The sequence below is a fragment of the Serpula lacrymans genome (genome assembly GCF_000218685.1).
Source record: "Serpula lacrymans var. lacrymans S7.9 unplaced genomic scaffold SERLAscaffold_1, whole genome shotgun sequence".
Taxonomy (NCBI): Eukaryota; Fungi; Basidiomycota; class Agaricomycetes; order Boletales; family Serpulaceae; genus Serpula; species Serpula lacrymans.
Window position 1 is genome coordinate 4,417,629 of NW_006763290.1, and position 24,091 is coordinate 4,441,719.

The 24,091-nt window shown below is 41.6% G+C and overlaps 5 protein-coding genes across 5 annotated transcripts; 4 read left to right on the top strand and 1 right to left on the bottom strand.

The window, feature by feature from the left end:
• Positions 1–1,032: 1,032 nt before the first annotated feature.
• On the bottom strand, positions 1,033–1,395 carry SERLADRAFT_432501 (uncharacterized protein; the record flags this gene model as incomplete). The annotated part of the gene is made up of 1 exon (XM_007312682.1): positions 1,033–1,395. One exon carries the CDS (start codon positions 1,393–1,395, stop codon positions 1,033–1,035), a length of 363 nt encoding a protein of 120 aa, XP_007312744.1.
• A 1,492-nt stretch (positions 1,396–2,887) lies between these two features.
• SERLADRAFT_404847 (uncharacterized protein) lies at positions 2,888–3,931 on the top strand (the record flags this gene model as incomplete). The annotated part of the gene is made up of 4 exons (XM_007312683.1): positions 2,888–2,896; positions 2,925–3,125; positions 3,218–3,383; positions 3,588–3,931. The coding sequence occupies 4 exons, from the start codon at positions 2,888–2,890 to the stop codon at positions 3,929–3,931; spliced, it is 720 nt and encodes a 239-aa protein (XP_007312745.1).
• Positions 3,932–6,136: 2,205 nt separating this feature from the next.
• SERLADRAFT_455143 (uncharacterized protein) lies at positions 6,137–8,924 on the top strand (the record flags this gene model as incomplete). The annotated part of the gene is made up of 8 exons (XM_007312684.1): positions 6,137–6,233; positions 6,296–6,394; positions 6,454–6,562; positions 6,616–6,835; positions 6,895–7,155; positions 7,249–7,628; positions 7,692–8,111; positions 8,169–8,924. 8 exons carry the CDS (start codon positions 6,231–6,233, stop codon positions 8,708–8,710), a joined length of 2,034 nt encoding a protein of 677 aa, XP_007312746.1.
• Positions 8,925–9,775: 851 nt separating this feature from the next.
• On the top strand, positions 9,776–10,808 carry SERLADRAFT_432503 (uncharacterized protein; the record flags this gene model as incomplete). The annotated part of the gene is made up of 3 exons (XM_007312685.1): positions 9,776–10,104; positions 10,165–10,372; positions 10,416–10,808. 3 exons carry the CDS (start codon positions 9,776–9,778, stop codon positions 10,806–10,808), a joined length of 930 nt encoding a protein of 309 aa, XP_007312747.1.
• Positions 10,809–11,955: 1,147 nt separating this feature from the next.
• Positions 11,956–12,241, top strand: SERLADRAFT_344304 (uncharacterized protein; the record flags this gene model as incomplete). The annotated part of the gene is made up of 2 exons (XM_007312686.1): positions 11,956–12,057; positions 12,110–12,241. Coding segments are annotated over 2 exons (234 nt in total), but the record flags the coding sequence as incomplete, so codon positions are not given.
• Positions 12,242–24,091: the final 11,850 nt, after the last annotated feature.

The following is a 24,091-nucleotide window of genomic DNA, read 5'->3' on the forward strand; positions in this document are numbered from 1 at the left end:
TTTCTTGCGCCACATTGCCTTTCTTCTTATTTTAGATACAACTCTCACACACAGTGGAGCTGGCTATGCGGGCTAGGCCCCATGACATCATCAGCCACTGTCTCTATCAACTGTATAGTACACATGTACAAACAAACCTGTAGTAGTATATATACCCCAATAGATCCAGGAAACTCCTCAGCGAGTCCTCCTGTTGTATACCAACAAACTCTCTGCAGCTCAAGGGGTAACCACTCCCTCATCATCTTCTTTATAGTGTGTTCCTGTGTGCGCCAGAGTGAATAACTCTTGGTTGTTACAGGTAGTAGTTACAATGGCTCTTGCCGTTCACACTAGCACATGTCAACTCGGAACCCGCTTTATGGATGTGTTGAAGGAGCTAGGAGGGGAGCAAACAAATGGCGTCAATATCAATCTACCTAGGCAAATGTATTTTACTGATTTTTTGTTTCAAGCAATTCTTCACACAGCACATTTGCAACCTCTGCAGATGTGCGCTGGGCAAGCTTCAGCACATTTTTCGCGTCTCATGTCTGACATTATTACACGGGTAAGTTTTCTTCCAAGTTTCAAGGCTCACATTATTCACTAAATGTTCAGGCCGAGTGTGTATGCCATGAAACAAACTGCTGGCTCTTTGTAGCAGCTCAGCATCCTCAAGCAAATGCTCACTTCATCCATTACACATCCCCCTGACTTCAACGTGAGGCCAAATCCGAAACTGTGGATATTATCAACCTATTCTCGAACACTATCAACAATCTGATCAATGCACGTTGATCGCATGCTATTGAGCTGTCTCAGAAGTTATCCGAAGTGAATCAGTCACAAGTACACACCAAAACTCAACTAGCGGAGACACAAATGGAGATTGCTCAAAAAAGATGCATTGACTTTAGAGTAGAAGGCTCGACTTGGGTTGTAAATAGTAATTTATACTACATTCTGACACATTATTGATTTTGATGTAACCACCAATCATTGTATCTATGTGTGAATAGACCAACAACAAATGAACCAATAACTAAGTCCTCAATTTAACACCACCTGGCTAAACTCAACCAACAGATCCTCTAACCCATTCCAGTATGCAGCACTTGATGAATTTGATGCCGGGCTTGATGCAGAACTTGGTATGTTAGGCCGAATAGAATTTGGATGGAACATCCCAATATGCAGGGCCATGCCCGTACAATCATCCTGCCGAGGGGGTGGTTTCACAGTGCGGAAGGAATCAATTTCCTGGTGATGGCTCACCTGGCCATCTGATTGCAGACAACTCCTCATAGTGGTAGGGTCCATCGAGTGAACACTACTCAGGCTATAATTATTGTGGCCTGCCAGCAGATCTGATTGAGAGCCAGTTACTTTGAAGTCCTGTTGCATACGGGGCATTGTGGTTGTGGTTGTGGTTGTGATGGTAGTGGTAATGATAGTGGTTCTTCTGTTGCCATTGGTTTTGGTTGTCGTAGTCGACGTAGTTGTTGTTGTAGTGCTTTCGGTTGTCGTAGTTGACACGGTTGTTGTTGTAGTAGTGGTTGTGCTTGTGTTCCCTTGGGTTGTCAGTTTTGGTCAGCCTGTTGAAGAGACTGGCTTGGTGGGCTTTACCTATTTCTTTGTCAAGTCCCCCGGCTGTAATTTTGCCAAGTCCTATGGTGTTCATTTCAGAAACTACTACAATATTGAATGATAGATGATGGTGGTGTGACGGTAGGACATAAACGGATGAGTCAACAACTTGATGAGAGAATTGATCAAGATCTATCTGGTCAAGAGAAAACTTGAGAACCTACCATTTTCACAAGTTCATGTGGCGGAATGAATGGTGACCACCTTTGGATTCATTTGCGGCAATATCAAGTAGCTACCTGATGATCGGACGAGATGTCATAGCTGCATCCTTGATCAACCAGCTGTGGCTGAAAGTCTGTACAGTCACTACAAGCACTAAGTTGTTTGGGCTGGGGTAGTGTTGGGGTAGATTGTTAACAATCTTGTTATGCTCATGAACAAAATGTACCTTCAAAATCTCCGGTACATATAGTACATATATCCCTACCACCCACGCACGTCTCACAGAATCTTTTGATGTAGTTAGACAGAATTCAATGTCCTTGCTTCTGATTTGAACTTGTTGAGAAACTAGAGTGACAAATATCAATCAAAATGTCCACTAATATCCTTTAGATTCTTTCTTCGCCTCCAAACCAAACCAGCCATCCTATCTCAAAACAATCACCTCACAAATGAACTAAACTTCTCCCAATCCCTCTACGAACTTGAATCACAACACGAAAAACCTAGCAATACTAGTCCAACGCCTCTTGATGTACAAGTTCCAACCTAAGTCCTAGTTTGCTTGTTACACTGATTGATTGGATCATAAAGCGCATCTTGATGTCCAAGCTCAAGCCAAAGTCCCATCTAACTTATTATGCGTCCCATATTAACTTCCATAGTGTCCCCTCTATATTTCAATGTTTTGTTAATAAGCGTGCAAGAGCACATGTGATGTAAATGGTACAAACCACATGGAATCTTCGTTTGACATGGTATATCTCTCTGCTGCTGAGTTCGGGAAGCACATGGTTCATGTGTGAGCCTGGCCGGACTTCTTGGGCATGTTGTTTTTGGGAATTCGTGCCGACATGCGTAAATCTGTAAGATATGGTAAATCCTGACGATCATATTTCAGTTGCAGACGCTAAGGGCAATCTGGAAATACCGTTAGTTCTAACCACAATCACATCAGAGGAAAAAATCAAAAAATGTGTCATAAATATTGGATATTTTGATGTGGTACTTTGGTGTGACCTCCCCCCCGCTTTTTTGTGTCTCCTACTGCTATCGTAGTTATTTCAAACGAGAATAGTGGCTCATGATAACAATGACACAGGTATGTAACACTGAATAAAAGATATTAGCCAATACTAAAAGCACGGGGTGAAAAACTAGATTCCAACCTACAGAACTTGGAGCAGCAGCTAGCTAAGGTAGTGAACAACATTGCAAAAAAAGAGGCTAAGCTGGCTGAGATAAATATGAAAGCTGAACTCAAGAAAAAAGGGGGAGGAAAACATATGTGGCTGCGCATTTATGAGACAATGGCAGTGACACAAATTTTGGTTTTTAGTATTGCGTGAAATGGCAGAAGGGCAGCTAAACAAATCGAGGAGGACTCTGCCCATGCTGAAGGCAAAAATGGAACACATCAAAGGTATTTGAGTCTGCGACAACAAGCAAGTACGAGGAACTCACCATTATATCAGCCATTAAGGAGATTGCGGCCTCTAAAGCCATGCAAATCAATGACCAAGTGGCAAGCAAGGATCTAGCACCACATGGAGAAGGGCAAGACCAAGAGGAGAGCGGGATGGCGATAGGTATTTCAGTCTCGTTAAAATAAGCAGACATGAGACACTTACAAAGACTCCAAGTAACAACCCAGGGCCCAGCACCAGGAAATAACAAGAGAAACCAACAGCAGTGTTCCATATAAAATCCGCAAGGGAATGTGGTCAATCTAGGAGGCACAAACAAGCAAGAAACTGCCAGCAATGGGTAAGCTGTCACACAGAGCGTTACAGAGCAGGGAAATAGCTGTGAGAATGGGGACCAGCATGACACTGAGGAGTATGGGGCGTGCAAAGGACAGGAAAAAGCCAATAGAAGGGGGGCTGCTGCAGAGAATAACGAGTCCATGCAGAAGGATCAGCTGCAAGTCCCCGAAAAGAGAAATGCACCGCTAGCTGAGAACTTCACTGGGAAAACACTATCGCCTAAGGAAATGAGCCATATCCAGCTGCAAACAACGACAGAAGATATCAGTGGGCACCAGGCCCAGCTGCAAGCAGGAGGACGCACTATGCTTGAGGACCAATTGGCGAAGATTATGGCCAAGCTTGAGGAGTTGAAAAGCAATATGGAATGAGCCAAGAAACGAGAGACATATCATGATCCTGATGATGACAATGATGCAAGGAGAAGTAAGAAAGTAAAGACAGATGTGGTTAGTGGAAGCTACAGAAAAAATTGTCCTCTGCAAGGTAAGAATATGTCAAAGGTATTTGATATCCGGCTAATGACAAAGTCCACTCACAGAAAAAGAAAAATTAGGCCGCATGATGGAAAATGCAGGTGCATCCATCCAAGCATTCGGGCAATCATAAGGGTTGATGCCGATTTCCTCCCTGAAGCTGCCTGGACAAGTCGCAAGGTTGCCCTACAATTCTTGACTACAAACTGAGGGGATATTGTATGCCTCTTCCACAAAGACGGCGACAAGACAGGCACAGCAGCTGAAGAAGAAAGAGTAAAGTATAAGATTGTGGGGTCCCCTCTGGTGCAAAACCTAAATGAAAAAAAAAGCAATGGGACAGAACGAACACCAGGTTTCCTACACTGCGGATGCCCCGAAGACCACACCCTGTTTGACTTCTACATCTGGAAATACATGCGAGCCACTGACGGCAATGGCAACAACAAAGAAAGTATGCAAAACCAATTTATCCCCCCCCGCTTGCGATACTTCCTATACAAAACTGCTTGTGACTTTGGGGTCAACATTGATAGTTTGTATACTCACAAGCTGGGGTTCAACATCAAGAAGCAGATCCTTTGTAAATTTATATCCACCGCAATTGATATGTTTCACGAGCTAAACAATAAGGATGGGGAGGATAAAGAGGTATTTGGGTCCAGTGGTGCTTGTGCAATTTTGAACAATCCAGTGTTTGATTCTGACAGTGACAAGAGTTCAATGTAAAGCTCTGATTCTGACAGCGAGTAGGATTACCGTACCATACTGCTCTCAGTCAATGTAGCAGCAAGATCAAATGATGGCTGTATCAAACCATAAAGGGGGCATATGGTACTGTTGTCTCATATGTGTGTGACCTATATGGCTGTATCAAACCATACAGTTATATGGTATTGTTGTCTCATATGTCAGTGACCTATATGGCTGTATCTAACTATATAGGTAGTATATGGTGGCACCATACTATATGTAGGTTACCCATATGGCTGTATCTAACCATACAGTTAGTATATGGTGCAGCCATACTATATGTAATTTGTCCATATGGTGGTATTGAACCATATAGCTGGTATATGGTATTGTTATCTCATATGTGAGTGACCTATATGGCTGTATCAAACCATACAGTTAGTATATGGTGCGGCCATACCTTATGTAATTTGTCCATATGGTGGTATTGAACCATATAGCTGGTATATGGTATTGTTGTCTCATATGTGAGTGACCCATATGGCTGTATCCAACCGTACAGTTAGTATATGGTGCGGCCATACCATATGTAATTTGTCCATATGGCGGTATCAAACCATATAGGAAGTATATGGGATTTTTGTCTCAAATGTGAGTGACCCTATATGGCTGTATCAAACCATAGTGATATATGGTGGGGCCATACCTTATGTATGTTGCCCATATGACTGCATCAAGCCATACAGGTAATATATAGTGGTACCATATATATGTTTTTGACATGGGTAGCCAGAACCATATGAGTAGTACATAGTATTGTTGTCTCATATGCAAGTGGCCTATACGGCTGTGTCAAACCATACAGGCATTATATAGTGGTGCCATATGATATATATATGTTTGCCATATGGCTAGAGAGGGCCATACTGGCAATATATGGTTCTGTTGTCTTATATGTGAATGGCATATATGGCTATATCAAACCATACAGTTAGTATATGGTACTGTTGTCTCATATTGAAGTGGCCTACATGGCTATATCACACCATGTAGGGAATATATGGTACTGTTATCCCATATGTGAGTAGTCATACTGATATTATATGGTATTGACATCTGATATGCATGTTTCTTAATATGGCTATCCAGATCTATGAAATACCATGGGTTGCTTATCACCTTGTTTTATCACCCGAAAATTAATTATTATCCACATGTGAGGTTGCATTTCTCATAAACTGGTGTTTTCCCCTACAAAAGTAGTTGCACGTTCAGTTGAAAATTGTCTAGGATACCCAGTGTAATTTCAGGTACCGGTTTATCGATCTGAATTCAGCTGTCAAAGCGTGAGATAAATTTAGCGGTGCAGAGTCGGGGATTCCAATCTTATCCTCATCATCACTTCTCAAAGCGAGTCTTATAACTTTCAACGCTCCAGAGAACACTGTCATATAGGGATCCAGTGTTCTTTTATCACAAGAGCTCGACTGTAGCTCGCACAATGGTACGTAGTTCGTGTGATTTAGTAAATACTTTTGCTTTTGCTCACCTCAAACTTCGTTGAAGGCGCCCAAACAGAGAGCTGGCCAAAATCCTTCAGGTCTAGGGAGAGCGATTATCAATAAAAAAGTCAAAGATGCCCGCCAGCAGCAAGAGTCAAGCCTCGTATGTGCTCATTTCTCCGTCGGATGTGGACTATGATTTACTGTAAGGCTGCTTAACAGTACACAACAGAAATCGATAACACCATTCGGCTGAAATCCGTCACTCAGGAAAAGGATCTGGATGAGTTCTTGAATACAGCTCAACTGGCGGGAACAGAGTTTACAGCTGGTGTGTTATGATATATAGGTTCGTTACCCGTTTGGTATTCACCTTACTTCCAGAAAAGCGCAATGTGAAAATCATACAATCGCCAGTTGGACCGACGCATAATCCATACCTCCTTAGTGATCAAGAAGAAGAAATCACTCTTCAAAAACATCAAGCCAACAAGCAACGGCTCAGAGTACCAAGAAGACCACCGTGGACGAAGGCCATGACAATGGCTCAGCTAGAACGCCAAGAAAAGGATTCATTTCTAGAGTGGCGGAGAGGTCTTGCTGAGTGTGTCGCTTTTCATGTGTTGGCTATTGGACGTCACAGTTAAAACGATGTTCTTCTAGGCTTCAAGAACAAGAGAAATTCCTTCTCACGCCGTTCGAAAGGAATTTGGAAGTTTGGCGCCAACTGTGGCGTGTAGTTGAGCGCTCCCATCTAGTTATCCAGATCGTCGATGCTCGTAACCCATTGAGATTCCGTTGCGAGGATCTTGAGGCGTATGTGAAAGATATAGAGGGACCTGAAGGTGAAAAGGGAACTGGAGGGAATAAAAGGAAGAGCCTTCTGTTGATCAATAAGGCGGATCTCTTAACTGTCCAACAGAGGCAAGTACGGACTCATTTTCAACCTTCTTTTGTAGAGATTTGTGGCATCGTACCGCGAAAAGCTAACCATTTTTCCTGTTTTCAATGTCACAGGCGTCATTGGGCCGATTTCTTTGACAAGCAAGGGGTTCAGTTTACCTTCTTCTCTGCTGCCAATGCTGTAGCCATACAAGAAGCACGGAGGAATGCACTAGCTGAAGCTGAAGCAAAGCTTTCACCTGAAGAATCATTCGGATCAGAATCAGAGTCGGACAATCCACCAACACCCAGCGCTGAAAGTAGCGATAGTGAAGATATATACAATAGCGCAATACAAGATGAAGGTTCACAGTCCCTTGGCGACGAAACAGAGGATGAGTATCCTAACGTTTTAACCGAAGACGATCCACTGGATGGGCAAGATCCTCGCATTCGGGTCCTATCAGTGATGGAATTAGAAGATCTCTTTGTCACTGTTTCGCCTGACCTCGATGGTATGTGTATGGTATATGTGTAGCTTGTATTTGAAGGAAGCCTGATTTATATTTATGTTGAAGCGTTTAGGGATTCCTCCGGAAATCGTCCGACTAAGCTGGTTGTCGGACTTGTTGGTTACCCAAATGTTGGGAAATCTTCTACGATCAATGCTCTTGTAGGTGAGAAGAAAGTTAGCGTGTCCTCGACTCCCGGGAAAACCAAACACTTCCAAACTATACACTTATCGCCTACCATCGTACTTTGTGATTGTCCCGGCTTGGTGTTTCCTCAGTTCACGACAACGAAGGCAGCGCTTGTCTGTGATGGGGTTTTACCGATTGATCAAATGAGAGAATACAGTGGCCCTACTTCACTTGTGGTGAAAAGACTACCGATAGAAGTACTTGAAGCGACGTATGGTCTGAATGTGAAAATAAGAGGGGCAGACGAGGTTGGTGATGTGAATGTCACAGCCGAGGACTTTCTGATATCATATGCCAGTAAGCAATATGGTTTTTTATCATTTCGGGATGCCCTGACCACGTGAATTGCTCCAGTTGCTAGGGGTTTTATGCGCTCAGGACAAGGCAACCCGGACGAAGCGAGAGCTGCACGGTATATTCTAAAAGACTATGTGAATGCAAAGCTGCTTTTCTGTCACCCACCCCCGGGAGTAACAGAAAAATTGTTCAATGGGCGCACACATGAGCTAGCGCTCCTCCGAGCATCCAGCAAAAAGCGAGCTCCGGAGACGAGGGTTGCCAAAAATTCTGATACTTTTGTACCGCCGAATTCTAGCAGCACTCTCGCTACTAAAGATCGAGGCAATAAATCACAAAGGCTTGATATGGAGTTCTTCACTAACAGCTCCAACTTATCCTTTCGTCCTTTCGTTCAGGGTTCAATTCGAGATGGGCAAGAATTCTCTAGGGAACGAATATATCCGCATCAGAACATTCTCGCCAGTGATGGGACCCCACTCGGCGAGCGGAATGCAAGGATTGCTACAGTGTTAGTCAATGAGGGTGATATTGGATCGAAGAAGCATCACAAGAAAAATAAACGTATCAAACAGAGAAGTGGGAGAGGATATGATTGAGTGCCCATGTAACTTATGTACAGTATTCCACCGGCGCTTGTGCCAATGCGTCACAGCGCTCGATTTCGCACCACGAGACCTTGAAAGGGTCTCAAACAAACTAGTAAAAGCCCTAGACTTGTATAGTCAACGGTCGTTATGTTTGCATTCCGCGATCTCAAGTTCGACTTATTTTTGTCTGAAATATTGCTAACCCCCAGTCAGAAATACAAAAATAGAACATGAAAATGATGTGAGCTCGGATCACCTGACCACATTTACAGATCCATACCATTGTAGATAGATTATTTCAATCCATAACTATATTCACGATATTTAAAGATACAGCTGAATTCAGATTGATAAACCGGTACTTGAAATTACATATACAGTGGGGTTGGACAGAGTGTGAAATTTTTCACAGTGCCGATGAGCGGCATGTAGGCTGTCAGAGTCTAACCTTGAGGACAACATGAGGCACCACATCCACAAAGAACGCAAGGCCATCACCCTTGACCTCCATTGACACAGTATCCCCGACCATCAAACATTATGTTACCTAGGGATCAGCGAGAGGACTGTGAGGAGGATCTGACAAACATACCAACAAACTGGAGAACTTGAGAGAATACCTGTTTGCCCTTAGAGGGCTGCATAGAAAGGCAGCCTGATATGCAGACTCCAAACCAGTTGACAGATGTGTGTATATGCTACATCCTAGTGCTTAGTGATTATATAATCTGATTGTATAATTATCCAAAAATTTACCAAAACTTGAGTTGAGCATAACACACATGGCCGACTGGCACAACTTGTAGTGGTGCCAGATTTGGCCCTATTTGCCCCTCCGCTCCTTCCACTCAAATCAAGCAGGTCGTGACCAACATCCGGGGAACGTCAATCAGAGTTGTAAAAATAGAAAACAATTTGAATATAATGTACCTAAGCGATCTGGATTTTGCCACGAGTGAAATGGGCTGTGAGTGAGCTGCAAGGATACAGTGTTGTGTAAGGAATGTAAAACACAATCATAGCAACATATATAAGGACCTGACTGCCCTATGCTAACCTAAGAACACCACCACAATGCCAGGAAACAGTACTGCAAGTTGGTTAAGTAACATTATAGCATGTCTACAACAGAATGAACTCACACTTTCAGGAGTGATCCAAGGAGTTTTAAAGAGCAACAAACCTAGTCACAAAACAGCCCGGGAGTTGCTTTTACGCAATGCACAAAGGATATGTACTGTTCTACACAAGCAGTCGGCCGCTCACCAGTCAGTATTTTCATGGGCATTTGGGCTTGTTAGTGGGGTGTTGTGCAAGAAGGTTGAAGAACTGAGCCAAGAGCAACACGACCTTCACTTCAAGGCAAACACTGCGACCACAGAACAGCTAGACAATACTTTCTTGTCAGTATTAGGAACAAAAATGAAAGATATAGCACTGCACCTTTGGATTGTTGTACAAAGGCTTCTCAAAGGTCCCAATGATCGGCACGTGAAACTGAGACAAAACAATGATGAAATGCTGGTAGGCTTTGCACCGCTGGTGGAGAATGACCTTGGCAAACTAGGTGGTACCAAGGAGCTTGCAAGAGACAGCGAGCATGATGAAGAGAGCCCTATGAAAAAAAGCCAGAAGCAAGCAGGGGCAAGAAATGCTGCACTGCTGATGATTGTGAGTGAATTGTCACTAGGCTGTTGACAACTAGTAACCATAGCTAGAAATGGTTATTTGCATTATTATCTTCCTTCAAAGCTTGAACAAAAGATGTAATTACCTTCAACTTCAAGCAATACTAGGAATATTTTATCACTCGACGTCCGTTCCTGAGAAAGTCATTGAAACCCTCGCTCACGCTGGCCTATCTGTCAGCCTATCATCCATCTACCAAGCTATAGTATCCCTCTCAAAGGACACCTCTTCACAAATGAAAAAGGCCCTTCATTCACTGTGCACTGCGATTGCGTACAACAATTTTGACATTGACTTCAAAACAGCCCAACCAACTGTTGAGAAAAGTGGAAGCTTTGTTAGTGCAACCTCTGCGACAGCTATTTCCCTTTTTGGCGTGCAGGATCCTGTGCCTCTGTGTTGTTCAGCTCAACTCTAGCAGTGTGATCCCAGAAATCTGTCACCTTTGTCTTTCCCACTGATGAATGACAACAGACTTATGCTTGCATTCCACAAAGAGGACACTTACAGCCACAAAACTCATCCTGAAAGACTTAGTCCTTGCTATGAAGCTTTTGCGTGGCATGTTTGAGATATTCTTGTACACCGAAGCAGCTTTTTTGAGCACTTCAAGGACATTCCTGGCAAACCAGAAGCGGTCAAAAAAATACCTGTACACGAAACAAATCAGATCCCATTCTGAGCAATGAATATAAAGCAGTCAACAGTGGATGGGAATGTAGAAGTCCTAGAGAACTTACTTAGGCAGGGAGGCATTGGTGACAAAAATGACAAAGATTTTGATGAAGACCATGACATTGACATGTCTGAAAACATTCTTCTCGTACATGGAGACCTCCTGATGAAGGAACAAGTGGATTCAGTGCAAGATACGAGGAGAATAGAAGAAACACCTCAAAATTGCTTTCAGTATATCATTTTCATCCCTGGACTATTCCACTATAAGATGGCATGTGCATGCACTATGATGTACTTACATAAATCCAAAGGCATGGAGGGACAACGAGAACAGCCTCTTCCAGAGCGTAGGCATCCTCCGACCAAACAAAACAGGTAAAATTGTGACTAAGCCTGGATTTTGCCGCATGTATGATGTTATACACCATGACTTGTGGGCCTCAATACTCAACTGTTGGCGCATAGAAGCACGGAGCTGCAATCAGGAGTGGACAATATTGGAGATGTTTGCGAGGGGTCAGCCAACCTGGGACCTAGTAATGGAGATGTTGCAAGAGATTGTGAAGAAAAACATTGCAGGATCGGATAAGATCAGTGTAGGCCGCAAAAGACCTGATGTTGAGCGAGGCAAAAACTTTGAGAACCAGACCTTGTGCAACCGTGATGAATTGCTATATGTCGACCTCTGCCAGGCGATGAATGCAGGTGATATTGGGAGAGTTGAGACATTGTTCCTTCCATGGATCTATCATGTCAAAGCTACAGGAAAATATAAGTATGCTTCACAAATGATGCGCTTTGTCACGAACCTTCGAAGAAATTATCCACCATCTGTAAGGTAGTCTTTTATCCTTGATTTGTTTTGCATCAGGAGCTGATGATCTAATAGTAGGATAATTAGAATGAACTTACTCTGCAACCCGACAGGTAAGGTGGATGCATTCCGTGCCATGGATTGGCTAGTAGAAAGAAACAACCTGTACACAAAGGTCAGTAAAGCTCTTGCTGTTCTAACATCCTGTCCTTAACAAGAAAAACAAGGTTGAATTTGCAGAATCTGGGCCGAATCATACTATTGATCACATTATAAAAGAATCTCCTCTAATTAAAGTTTACCGATACTGCCACACAGTAATTGAGAATGTGTTCTACCTTCAGCACTGCACAATCTGACACGCCCCACCTGACATGACAAAAACCATTCAAAAATTAGCTGTACACATGAAAGAAAAAAAAGACTCACTCTTTCATACCAGGCCAAACAGCACAGAGTGTTATTAACAATCAATTAGCAGTGGGTATGAGTTTGATGCACAGGACAAAAGTTGAGGAGGAGGAAGAGCCCAAAAACAACGTCGAATTAGAAGCTGAAGACTTGTATGAGGAATGACTTACCAATGCAGTAGTTAGTTTGTACTAGGAGCAACATTCTGAATGTTTTTCTTGGAGCGAGCTGGCTTGGCAATGTATTTTGGACAGGAACAGTTTGACGCTGGAAAAATTGTTGTGAAAACAAAGAAAAGGAATAAATAAATGACCTACCAATGTGGCCAACGGCACCACAAGATCTGCATGAGTACGGACACTTCTAATTAGCCATGATAACATCATTGCCCATTGGTAGGACATTAGGCATCTTTACAGGGCCTAAAACTGAGGTAGTGGATGTTGATGTGGAAGCAAGTGCAGGGACAACTACATTGATTGAATTGATAGTGTCAATCAACGACAATCCTGATCTTGAGTCAATCAGTAATGCACATGAGCTTGTATTGATTGTGCTGATCAATGATGTTTCTGGACTTGTGTGTGATCTAGAAGGTGGAGTTGCACGTGGGGGCAGATAGTGTGAATGAGCAATAGCAATTATGGCAGGCCCATACAACTCTGCATAACACCAGTTTGTTTGCTCCTGAAGAGCGGTCACACTGATTAGCTTCTGGAAACAAGCCAGCACCACAACTCTAGCCAACAAATCATCAGGCATGATGCACTGAGCGCCAAAGATATTGTCTCCTTCAAGTCCCTCCTCCACCATTTGCTGCTTGCACCACTTTTTCAGGCTGGCTGTGAGATCACTGTCTGGCATAGATACGTCGCTGTCCTTCAGTTTGAATTTTCTCTTTGATTGTTTTGATACTGGCTCTGGAGTATTTGGTTGAACTAACAAGAACAAGGATGGGTTACAAGTGTCACAACAAAGGCATGACACTTCCTTGCAACACTGTGAGCAACACAGTCCGAGTTGTTCAGAATTGACTGTGCCATGCAATGATAGGATCGGCCAGTGGTATTTGAACTAGGTAGTACGCACTTTCAGAGTGTTCAAAATATTCATTGACAATTTTACGCCGGCAGACTTGACAAGAACGAGCATTTATGAACAAGTCCATCACAGCAATCTCGTATGCATCATTATCAAGACATTTCAAGCTCAAAACATTCCGGATGTGGTCGTGAGGTGTGCCCAGTTTATCTTGATGTGGATGAACTTTCTCTCCTTGTTTCTTTGCTGAGGTGGCCATTGGAATCTCTTCCACTTCATCCTCACTCAAATTGCTACTGCTGTCCAAGTCATCAGAGTGGATTTTGTCTGGAAAAGCTATTTCTTTTGTTGAAACCTGCCCCCTTCCTTTCTTTTCTGCAGATCCATTTTTGTCGCTTTTTCTCTTTCTCTTTTTAGAGCGTTTTTTTTTCCTTTTTTCAGCACTGGCTCAATATAAGTCAAAGTGTTTAGCTTCAACAAGATATATGCCAGTTGCTTCAACAGAGGGATGTCATGCAGCCCGTCCTCTCTGCTGGAAAAGTGTACAAGGTGACTTTGTATATTTCCACTAAATAACCAAGCCCACATCCTGGATGTCAAGGCCCTGTCCTTTGAATGTCAGTAGCTTTATTGATTATGCTTAGTAGCTAAAACTTGCCATTCTAGCTGCGTCTGTACAACAAATGCCCTAAGTCTCTCCTTTTTGCAGCCTATCCATAGTTTTTTGCTGGAATTGTGCGCTTATTCCTGAATGAAACCAAACAATTTTGTTTTGTTGGTGAGCAAGGTACCGGCTTTGAAGGTAAGTCACAATTCTCTCTGTTTCCTTGTGGGAATCACTGAAAACCATAAACTTCTGAGATGGCTTTTCACCATCAATTGCAAGCACCCACTCTAAGTCATAAAGTGTCTTTGCAGGCTATTGCATTTCTTCTACCATGAGGTGAATATTTGGGCGATCACATGAATGCACAACTTTAACTACATTATTTTCTCTAATTTGTAGTTTCCTCAGGACATCCTGGAATATAGGTGGTGGCATAGTTGCAGATGCAACATGAAAAGCAACTTTTGATGGTAGTATCCAGCAAAGCCTACCAAGGTCAGCATACTCTGGTTGAAAGTTATTACCCCACTTGCTAATACAATGGCCTTCATCATAGGTGATATTGAAGAGCTGGTCCGTGAATTTAGTGTTCTTCCAGAGAGCATTGAAACAACGATCGTGAAGGATTCGCTCTGGGCTGACCAAAATGACACGGTATTTAAACTGCATTATATCCTGACCATAATTCCTTGTTAATAAACCACTATAGCAAAATAACAAATGACCTTGAAGGCCTCATCTGCGGCATTTTTTGCATCCAGATTGATAGCAGGGATGTCCTATTGCTTCAGCTCATCAACATTTTGTGCTCCAAGAATTGTGAGGGGGTAAACAACAATTATTATCCCATTATCATTGAAAAATAGTGGGATCCAGAATGTAAGTGTCTTGCCTGATCCTGTTGGTGCAATGGTGAACACATCTTTTCTTTGTAGTTGTGAACGAGCAGACTGTATTTATAAGTCACATGGTATAATCCCAAACTTTTCTTGCACGCATTGCTTGGCTTTTTCTACACTGGGTACTTTGATCTTCAATAATGACATAAGATAGACAAAGATAGAGTGCTCAGAAAGGCTGTGACCTTAATAGAATACCTGAATTTCTCCCCATTGTTTCTATTTCTGTTTTCTATTTTTACAACTCTGATTGACATTCCCAGGACGTTGGTCACGACCTGCTTGATTTGAGTGGAAGGAGCGGAGGGGCAAATAGGGCCAAATCTGGCACCACTACAAGTTGTGCCAGTCGGCCATGTGTGTTATGCTCAACTCAAGTTTTGGTAAATTTTTGGATAATTATACAATCAGATTATATAATCACTAAGCACTAGGATGTAGCATATACACACATCTGTCAACTGGTTTGGAGTCTGCCTGATATGATAATTAGTGATTTACAGGAACAGCTGCAAGAAGTGTGTGAAGTGCAAGCCTCCTTGACAACAATTCTGAGAACTTTGAAGAGACAGGGTTTTATGATGAAAAAGGTGAGTATTACATCTGATGTATCAATAATTTCTACTGAGGAAACATTGGTTTCAGGTGACCCATCCTGCTTGCAAGTGCAATGAAGATGATCATGCTCTCTACAAAATGTTGGTTGGTGACCACTTTCAGGCAGACCAATTGGTATTTGCCAACAAAACACACTTCAATCACATAACCTTACGCCGACCATATCCATAGGCACTATGCGTGGGTTGTGCTTGCCGAAGGGACTTTTTTGTCCGTGGATGAAGATACTTGATTTTACTGGTGATTTCCTTGGATTGGTTCATCCATCTTGAAGTTCTTGACTGTCCATTTACAGGTGATGCTTTGGAATTCATTGAAGGTATGCTCAGCCAAATGCAGTCTTGGCTGCTATTAAATTCTGTCCTAGCGGTTGATAATGCAACAATCCTTGAGCTTTTGAAGGAGCCTGCGCAAAACTGGCTTGAAAAGCCCCATCATATTATGGAATTAACGAGGATGTCCACATAATAGCTCCCTAACCCAAGCATGACCAGTTAAAATTGAATTATGCTGATGTGATTTAATATGATACTGAAGCCAGTGATATAGCAGCAGCTGTGGCTGAAGCCAGGGAAGCAGCCTTCCTTTGTTGAGCATGGGATGACTTAAGGAGAGCCAAGGCAGCTGTTTTCTTTCGAGAAGAGGATGTGGTCATAATGGAGGCTTGGGGGGCAGGAAAACCATTATCTACTGATAATCTACAATACCAAAATGTGCGTGACATGGTGTGACATAGCATGAGAAATTCTGTTTGCCTCTCAGCTCATCCAAAACAAGAGCCATTTAGTTTGAATGAGCTGACACTTTACAGTGAGGAGAATTTGATTGCTCCAACATGTTTATCAAAATATGTTGGAAAAAATAATATTTGGGTCAACATTTGAACTACCTTACATTACAAATTTCATTTGCTATGGATATATAACAAATATAATACTTATTTCCTTACAAGTTTCAGCCATGGGTTAAACTAGCAATGTTGAGGGATACAAAAGTAATTGCGAATAATAATAATTTTATTGAACATTTGTACATTCCAAGATTCAACATTTCAGATACATAGCATGACACAATATAAATTACTTATTTTAGCCAAAAGTTTTGAGGGAACAAAAACAACTAATTGTGAGTATTTTGAAAATGTAAAGGAAAAATAGGTCTTTAGCCAGTTGGAAAATACATTGCCCAATGGTCGCCCAATGGTCGCCTGCTTTTTGCCCCTGAACTGCCCACTTGTTGGGTGAGCCATTAATTCTATAACAAAAGTATCAGATGAATAGTAAGAAATAAAAGAGAGATATTTACACGAGAAAGGGACATAATCACGACTGTATTGGGGGTCATTTGCCAACACGCATACTGACACATGACCCAATCAAGGTCAACTGCTTCGGGTGTAGGAACCAGAAGGGGTGAGTATAAAGCAGCAGGGAAATGATCTAAGAAATCAATACTGAAGCATAATAAGTAAATGAAAATGTGAAGAAGACTGTATCTACTAACCTCGGTTTTGTGCAATACAAACTGAGGTGTAACTATCCTAGAAACGAGCATAAAAATGAGAAGGGAAAGTCCGGGTTTTTTAATCCCAATGGGGAAATATTTTCCCACAACTATAGGGTGAAAGATCAGACTGTAAATGAATTATCTAGTACTTGAAAGATTAGCGTAGGCTCAAATAAAATGTTGAATCATGAGAATGATATATTGAGTATATGGAAATATGCCTACAAATGAGGGTACTGTAGAAGTGGATCTACTGTGCTAGTAGGAGCCAGAAGGTGTCACTGAATGGCAAGCTGTACCTTGTCTTGGCCTAGAGGGCTGAAAATATATATTATATTTCCAGGTACCGGATGTTTACACCTGTTTCCGGCAGGGTAAAATAATACCTGGCTATTACCTAGGTGAGTTGATGACTGAGCAAGCATAGTGCAACTCAATAAAAAGTGCATATGCAAAATAACATAGTACCCGCGGACTAAATATGACATATCCAAAGGGACCGGTATCTGAGAATAGTTTACCCTTCTACCATCTTCTTGTTCCAGATATCTTGGGTGAACATTGGTTGGAGCATCTTTTCACTTCAGTCACCCCCAAAACATAAGCATTTAGCTTCAACTATCTGTGTAAATGTATAAAGCTAAAAGCTTGTTTTTCCTGGTATCATCCCAAGTGCTCCAGCAAGGATGGGATCATCCCAGAAGTGGGATAATACCACCCTTCTGGGATTTTCCCATGGTATCAGACCATTTGTTATGGTGGGATAATCCCATTAGATGGGATAATCCCAGACATTTGCCACATGTCACATGGTGTCAGGGGGGCTTTACTGCAAAAATAGTTCCTGCATAAATGTAGCCAACATCAATACATTATCAATAGTAATAATAGCCATGAAGCAGAATACAATACTACCTGCTTTCATCATTTATAACATATATACAAATTTCAAATGGTGTTTACTCTCAATTGAACCTTAATTTGTCCAGCTTCTAGTGTAATATCATATACTATAGATTGATGGAGGAGACTTTGACCAAAGGTTAGTGTAACTAATTGTGACATATAACCATTTACAAATTAACCTGATTTAATTCAGTTGATTAGGAGATAATTCAACCATATCTCTTTTCCTTAACTGACTATATAACTTTGTCATTCCTACTTATCATATAATTTACTGCATATCACAAAGTAGATTTATCTACCCTGGATTTCTATCAATGTTACTTAAAATGGCTTATAGTCAAAGGAATACAAGATGTTTGACAATACCAAGCATATACATCTGCAGGATTACAATACCTCTCATTCAGGCTCATCCAACTTTAAATAATGTAACACTCTTGCAACCAGGCAAAGATATGTCACAAATCCATTTAATGTGCTGATCCAAAAGATATGATATTTTTTTGAATTGTGCAGCTTTATCCAAGTGCCTGAACTGAAAAATGCACAAAGATACCAGTCCGAGTAAGTACTATATATTCATTATCCTTCCCTCTGCTGCATCATTGTCAAAGGCAGAACATGTCTTGCATGAGACAAATTGCTGGCTCTTTGTGGCAGCCCAGCATCCACAAGCCAACACCCATTTTATCCACTATATGTCCCCACGCATACAATTGATTATAAATTTTTGTGAAAACAAAAATGGCTGAAAGGTGTGCTCTGCATGCTTATGCAATTTCATGTGACTTGGGATGAACCTACGTGAGGGCTACTCTGAATCACTGTCCCAGTTCAACCTTAGGTTCATCCAGGTCCTACCATAACATAATAGTTGGTTTACAAACAAAATACTGCAACATGTAAAAAATGGAAACTGCTGGAAAAGGACAATAATATTTTAAGCTGCTGGGAACTTACCTATGATTATATGTTACAGAATAACCTTAGTGCATTTCAGGAGTATTTTCCCCTGTCATGCTGAGTCACCAGCAGCCTAAGCATGCTATTCGATAATTCTGTTCCTGTTGTGGGATCTCCCTGTCCTATTCTGACTCAGGGTGATCTTGTCCCCTGCTTGGATTTGTCTGTGATGTAGTGAGATGATCCTATGTAATTTGGAGATTTTTCTAGATCAGATTGAACTGGAATGATCCCATCTCTTTCCAAGACTTTCCTTGGCTGGTTTGGGATGATGCTTTACCCTTCAGGCATTGGTCCATATCAAATTGTGATGATCCCATCCCATTTGGTATTTGTCCACATTTAACTGGGATCATCCCCTTTTTTGCTGGGATTTTCCCAGATTGGTTTGAGATGACCCTATCCCCCCTTGGTATTTGTCCATGTTGAACTGAGATTTTCCCAGATTGATTTGGGATCATCCCATCCTCTTTTGGTATTTGTCCATGTTGAGCTGGGATCATCCCATCTCTGGCTGGGATTTTCCCAGAGTAGATTGGGATCATCCCATCCTCTTTTGGTATCTGTCCATGTTGAGCTGGGATTGTCCCATCTCATTTGGTATTTGTCCATGTTTAACTGGGATCATCCTATCTCTTGTTGGGATTTTCCCAGATTGGTTTGGGATCATCCCATCCTCTTTTGGTATCTGTCCATGTTGAGCTGGGATTGTCCCATCTCATTTGGTATTTGTCCATGTTTAACTGGGATCATCCTATCTCTTGTTGGGATTTTCCCAGATTGGTTTGGGATCATCCCATCCTCTTTTGGTATTAGTCCATGTTAAGCTGGGATCATCCCATCTTATTTAGTATTTGTCCATGCTTAACTGGGATCATCCCATCCTTTGGTGGGATTTTCCCAGATTGGTTTGGGATCATCCCGTCCTCTTTTGGTATTTGTCCATGTTGAGCTGGGATCATCCCATCTCTGGCTGGGATTTTCCCAGAGTGGATTGGGATCATCCCATCCTCTTTGGTATTTGTCCATGTTAAGCTGGGATTTTCCCAGATTCAATTGGGATCATCCCATCCTATTTTGGTATTTGTCCATGTTAAACTGGTATCATCCCATCTCTTGCTGGGATTTTCCCAGATTCAATTGGGATCATCCCATCCTCTTTTGGTATTTGTCCATGCTTAACTGGGATCATCCCATCTCTTGCTGGGATTTTCCCATATTGGTTTGGGATCATCCCATCTCATTTGGTATTTGTCCATGCTTAACTGGGATTTTCCCAGATTGGTTTGGGATCATCCCAGATTGGCTTGGGATTATCCCATCCTCTTGTGGTATTTGTCCACATTGAGCTGGGATCATCCCATCCCTTTATGGTATTTGTCCATATTGAACTGGGATGATCCCACCCCCTTCTGGTATTTGTCCATGTGAGAAGTGGGTAACCCCATGTTACGTGGGGACATGTACAGATTTAACTGGGATGATCACACCCTATTTCAGGGATTTGTCCAGATCAGTGTGGGATGATCCTCAGTAAAAAAAATCAAAAGTTGGGCAATGTCAATGGTCAGAATCAGTTTTGAAGGAAATTACCTGAGTTCTACATATTGCCATAAAAATGATAATCCAAAAAGAGTGGTGTGAGACAGCATCACTATCATATGAGAGACAGAGAATGTTGGCAGAAACCTTACTTGGCATGAAAAAATATTTTCCGGATTCATTTCAATTTCTCAAGAATCTAAAAAAAGAATACCTTTACAGCACTCAGATTCTTTGTGGACTTAGATACTGTACTATACACAGTCAGCATATAGGCACCAGTCACCCCTTAGACCTTCAGCTGGTAGCTCCCAGAAATGGCACAACTCAAGGTATTAAATACCTAAGCAGTGCCTAATTAATCCTCACACTCAAGTCATCTAGTGTAGGAGTATCAAAATGGAGATCTTGTGTATTATACTGTACATAGCAAGCATCCCCCTCTCCCCATAGACCTTCAGCCAGCAGCCCCCAGGAACCACTCTCAGAGAATGTACAATATAAGGTATCAAATACCTTGGTAGTGCCACAAAAGTGGTAAATTCATGTTTTTGCAAGAACATGACTTTATGTTTCTTTTTACTATGTTTTACTTTCTACAAGGTCAGGATTTTCCTCACAGAATATGCCAGATCTAGTGTAAATCTAATATTCGATGTCCTTCTGCAGATTACTTTGTTGTCACAGCATTTGTGTTGTGTTTCCTAGTTTTTACTTCAATTAAGGGTATAATAAACCTTGCAAAAAAGCAGAACTCACATATCACATCTATCAGCAAGGACAACAGCATCTTTCTAGTGTATGGTTCCTGCAATTGATTATATCTAGAAATTGATAATGTTCCACATTTAAAAAAAAGGGAATGCTTCTCCCCAAATTTGCAGTAAGCTACAATGAGGAACTTGTAACTCATATATTTCAAAATAGTCTTGATTATATTGGGCTAAAGTACCATTATTCAGGTGGAAAAGACTGGAAATATCTTCACTAGTTGGCCCAGCATTCTCACATGTTAGTATTAGCACCAATCCCCCTGATACCATGTGACATGTGACAGGTTATTGGGATTATCCCATCTGAGGGATAATCCCACTATGGTACATGGTCTGATACCATGGGAAAATCCCAGAAGGGTGGTATTATTCCGCTTCTGGGATGATCCCATCCTTGCTGGAGCACTTGGGATGATACCAGGAAAAACAAGCTCTTAGCTTTATACATTTACACAGATAGTTGAAGCTAAATGCTTATGTTTTGGGGGTGACTGAAGTGCATCTTTTCCCTTAAACAAAGAAATAAAATAAGCATAAAACCACTTGAAAGTATTTCAACAAAAGCCAACCTTAGTAGTATAGCGATTATAACTTGAAAAATGCAGGCTTTGTAAAGGTGCTGCCTCTTTAGAAGAGCTACCAGACTGGTGAATAAGTTGCTGTATCCCTTCAGTATCAAATGAGAGCTCTAAAAGCTCCTGCAGATTGGCACGCAGATAATTTGGCATAGAAGTGCATACAAAGGCTAGTAGTGTGCCATCAACATTGCACAAATCTAGTGCACTACTTCAAACATATTTCTTAAAAGTTGTTATTCAACAAGCAAAAATACAAAACTCACCTGGCAATTGTGCCCTCTGGAATAGTAATAAAGGAATTAGGCATTTTTTGACCGTTTGGATAGAATGACTGGATCTACATATAAAATCAGTATAGATAGAAAGTGGCTGTAATGTGGAATTAAACTTACAAGTTGTTCTAATTCTTCTGTACTATGCACAGTGATGCTTTTATCTTTTATGATACACCTTTGATGCTGAGTCCATTGTATGTTTTCTCGATAGTTACGAGGAACAGGATAACACAGCAAGCATAACCAACTTTTGTCATACTCATAATTGATGGAAAATTCTGAAAGTAGCTGAAATATTTGAATGCATTTTGGACCTACAAAATGATGTCTTTTTGTTGACATATTCCCATAAATACTATGTTTTTGTGTGAATATGTAGAAATATGTTAACAAAAATACATTATTCTGATAAAGTCTTGTAGGTCCAAAATGTAATTAAACATTTTAACTACTTTCAGACTTTTTCATTGATTTTGGGCGTGACAAAAGTTGGTTATGCCTGCTGTGTAACTGGTGTTGGCAAGGATAGAAGGATTGTAGAACGTCTGTAAATGAATGGTGGAAAAGGAGAGATCTGAATGAACTCCATCATTTGAACCTCTGGGAAGGTCTTCTGCGTAGCTGGACCTAGATAACTGCAAACCAGCATTGCCTAAAACAAGGTCCCCAATTCTACCCAAATAGAGAGGGGTTTGAGAGAAGGTATTAGGCAAACAGCCCAAGCAGAAGAACCTTGGGCCCCACGTTATCTCTTATTGGCCTGCTTTGTTAGGTACCACTTAGATATCATATTTCATGCTCAAGAATGAATTGCCTCACTTAAACGTGAAGGCCCTACTAAGGGGGATAACAATGAAGAGCAAGAGAGCCTTTGGATTGCTGAATTTGCTGAATAAAGTCAGCCAGGATGTCAATTTATACCAAGGTAGCCGAGAGGACGTGTCCAGACCAGTTAAGGAAAGAAAGAAAGGGATGAGGTCTCAATTATGTTTTTCTGCCAGTGAGCTACATTCACCAAGGGTGAACAGCAGCTGAGATTCATAAGATGAACTATCAATGCAATTTTTCAGAAGTTGCACCTATGTAGAGGTAGTTTTACAAGTTAGCCTGAATGCTGTAATTGATATAAAGGAAATTACCCAGATGATTTCACTACACTGATAATCTTTGCGGAGCCAACCAGAAGTGGTACTTCATACTTTGTGAGCACTGGGATCTCTCCAAGTCCGCTCCTCTTCCCATGGGTCATCAATGCTGTTCTCAACTCCGTTCTGGTTGTCAAGCATCCAAGCCCGCATGCTATCACTAGACTGACTACGTGAAACAGCCTGAAGCTGTTACGATACCACATTTTTGGACTGTTAATTTTCATTCTCCTCTTTAACCTTTTACTGTAGTTTTCACACTCTGTGCCATGTTGCACTTTCCCTTTTGTTTAAACTCCTCTTTTTCGTGCTGCACTGCCTTTCTTCTTATTTTAGATACAAGCCTCTTACGCAGTGGAGCTGGTCACACGGGCTAGGCCCCATGACATCATCAGCCACTGCCTCTATCAACTGTACAGTACATATGTACAAACAAACCTGTAGTAGTATATATAAACCAATAGATCAAGGAGACTCCTCAGCGAGTCCTCCTGTTGTACCCTCACAACTAACTTGTTGAAGCCCAACGGGTAACCACTCCCTCATCATCCTCTCTATAGTTGGTTTTAGTTGTGCACCAGAGTAACAAACTCTTGGTTGTTACATTAGGACTCGCTCTTTTTACTCTCTCGCACGTTGTGCAAACCCAGACCCCAGGGTTAAGATGATAGTATTGTTGTTTGGGAATATCCTGTATAGCAGATAGATGCGCTCCTAGCGATGGCCTTATATTGCTTTGGGAGAAGAGACAATAATTATTGATACACGGCCCCCAGTGTTAAGGGGAGTACTTTAGCTCAGCAATAGTGTGGAACTATTGTTGATTAGAAATTTAAATACAAAACTTCCTCTTCGTTTTCCTCTGACCAGGCCGGGCACTGCCTCTGCCAGTCTGGAGAAGGGTTGACAGCTTAACAAGTGGACCACCCCCTGACAACTGTT